This window comes from Plasmodium inui (genome assembly GCF_000524495.1).
Source record: "Plasmodium inui San Antonio 1 unplaced genomic scaffold supercont1.295, whole genome shotgun sequence".
NCBI classification, from domain to species: domain Eukaryota; phylum Apicomplexa; class Aconoidasida; order Haemosporida; family Plasmodiidae; genus Plasmodium; species Plasmodium inui.
The window spans coordinates 1-1,317 of record NW_008482129.1 but is presented as its reverse complement, the minus strand read 5'-3'; the positions used below and the strand labels follow the sequence as shown (position 1 = coordinate 1,317).

At 40.9% G+C, this 1,317-nt stretch overlaps 1 protein-coding gene across 1 annotated transcript; it reads left to right on the top strand.

Annotated features, from left to right (window-relative positions):
• Positions 1 to 523: 523 nt before the first annotated feature.
• On the top strand, positions 524 to 1,223 carry C922_05870 (hypothetical protein; the record flags this gene model as incomplete). The annotated part of the gene is made up of 1 exon (XM_008821441.1): positions 524 to 1,223. A coding segment is annotated over one exon (699 nt), but the record flags the coding sequence as incomplete, so codon positions are not given.
• Positions 1,224 to 1,317: the final 94 nt, after the last annotated feature.

Here is a 1,317-nt window from a genome sequence, read left to right as displayed (position 1 = left end):
ATATTTTTTTCCAAGACAACAGGGAATAAAAATAGCATAAAATAGAATAAAATAAAACGGAGTAAAGTACAATAAAACAGAAAAAAATAGAACAGAATAAAATAGGAGAAAAAAAATAAGGTAAAATGAAATAACTTAATAACTAAATAAATAAAATAAAATGAATATGTCATCACGATCTATTATCACTCTGGTGGCAGCACTCCTTGTTGAAACCTGGCATTACGCGGATAAAAATGTGACGGCCAGCAGAGCTTGCAAATGAAACATGTCGCTATGCAGGCGGATCAGTCTCCGCATTGGAAAATACTCCCCCCCTTGCTATAATTATGCATTTCTGTAAACATGGAATCGCCTTCATTCCGTTCATTTAGTTAATTCCGCGCATTCCGTTTATTCCCTTCATTTCATTCATTTTGTTCATTTCGTTCACTCCCCCAATTTCCTGCATTCGATTCTCTCCTTTCGTCACCCTATGGGGGCCGCCCCTGGCCTTCGACATCGCCACTTCCCACGCAGCAGAATGCTAAGATCAGAGTTAGATTTCTTGGGGAAACCCATATACCAACCCCTGACTGAACAAATTCCGATAGACTTGGCAGGAGATAAGCTCTTAACCCATGTGAAAAATTGGTATGACGAATACAACATAGAAGAGGGCTGTGCCAACGTCAAACTTGGCAGCATCAAAAAAAATATCAACTTATCTGCTAACGAATATAAAGAATTCACCACGGATGATTTTAAAGGCATCAGGAATAAAAAGGAGTTTAAAGGAATATTTTACTCCTTCGGGGAAGGATGGGACTACAATAACCATGATGGGAGGTATCACAGAAAGGACAGTGACCATGAGAGTCGTGGCGATGAGAATGAGAACGATGAGAGTGAAGACGATGAGGATGAGGAAGATGAAAACCATGAGGATGAAGACAATCCGGATGAAGACGACAACTGTTATCAGAGAAGGAGTTACTACCCTTCTGGAGCACGCGCCAATGAAAACTGGCAGGGATTTGCCTATTACAACCACGAGAAGAAGGCTCAATTTTATTACGACGGAGTCGAATCAGAAAAGATATTTACAAGGACAAAAAAGAAACGTGTAAAGGGAAACTTCAGAGATACAATCACACAGGCAACCGACACTGATAGCCACGAAGAAGGGATGTGCTTGGGACCATCTGCTAAAAAATCTCAAGGACAACAACATTACCAAAATCGTAGAATGTCAAGGGTCCCCCGGCGAAGGACGTCATCTGGAGAGACAGGGAGTGAATTTGGCGAAGCAAGCGAGTCATCGAGTTTCATAGATAA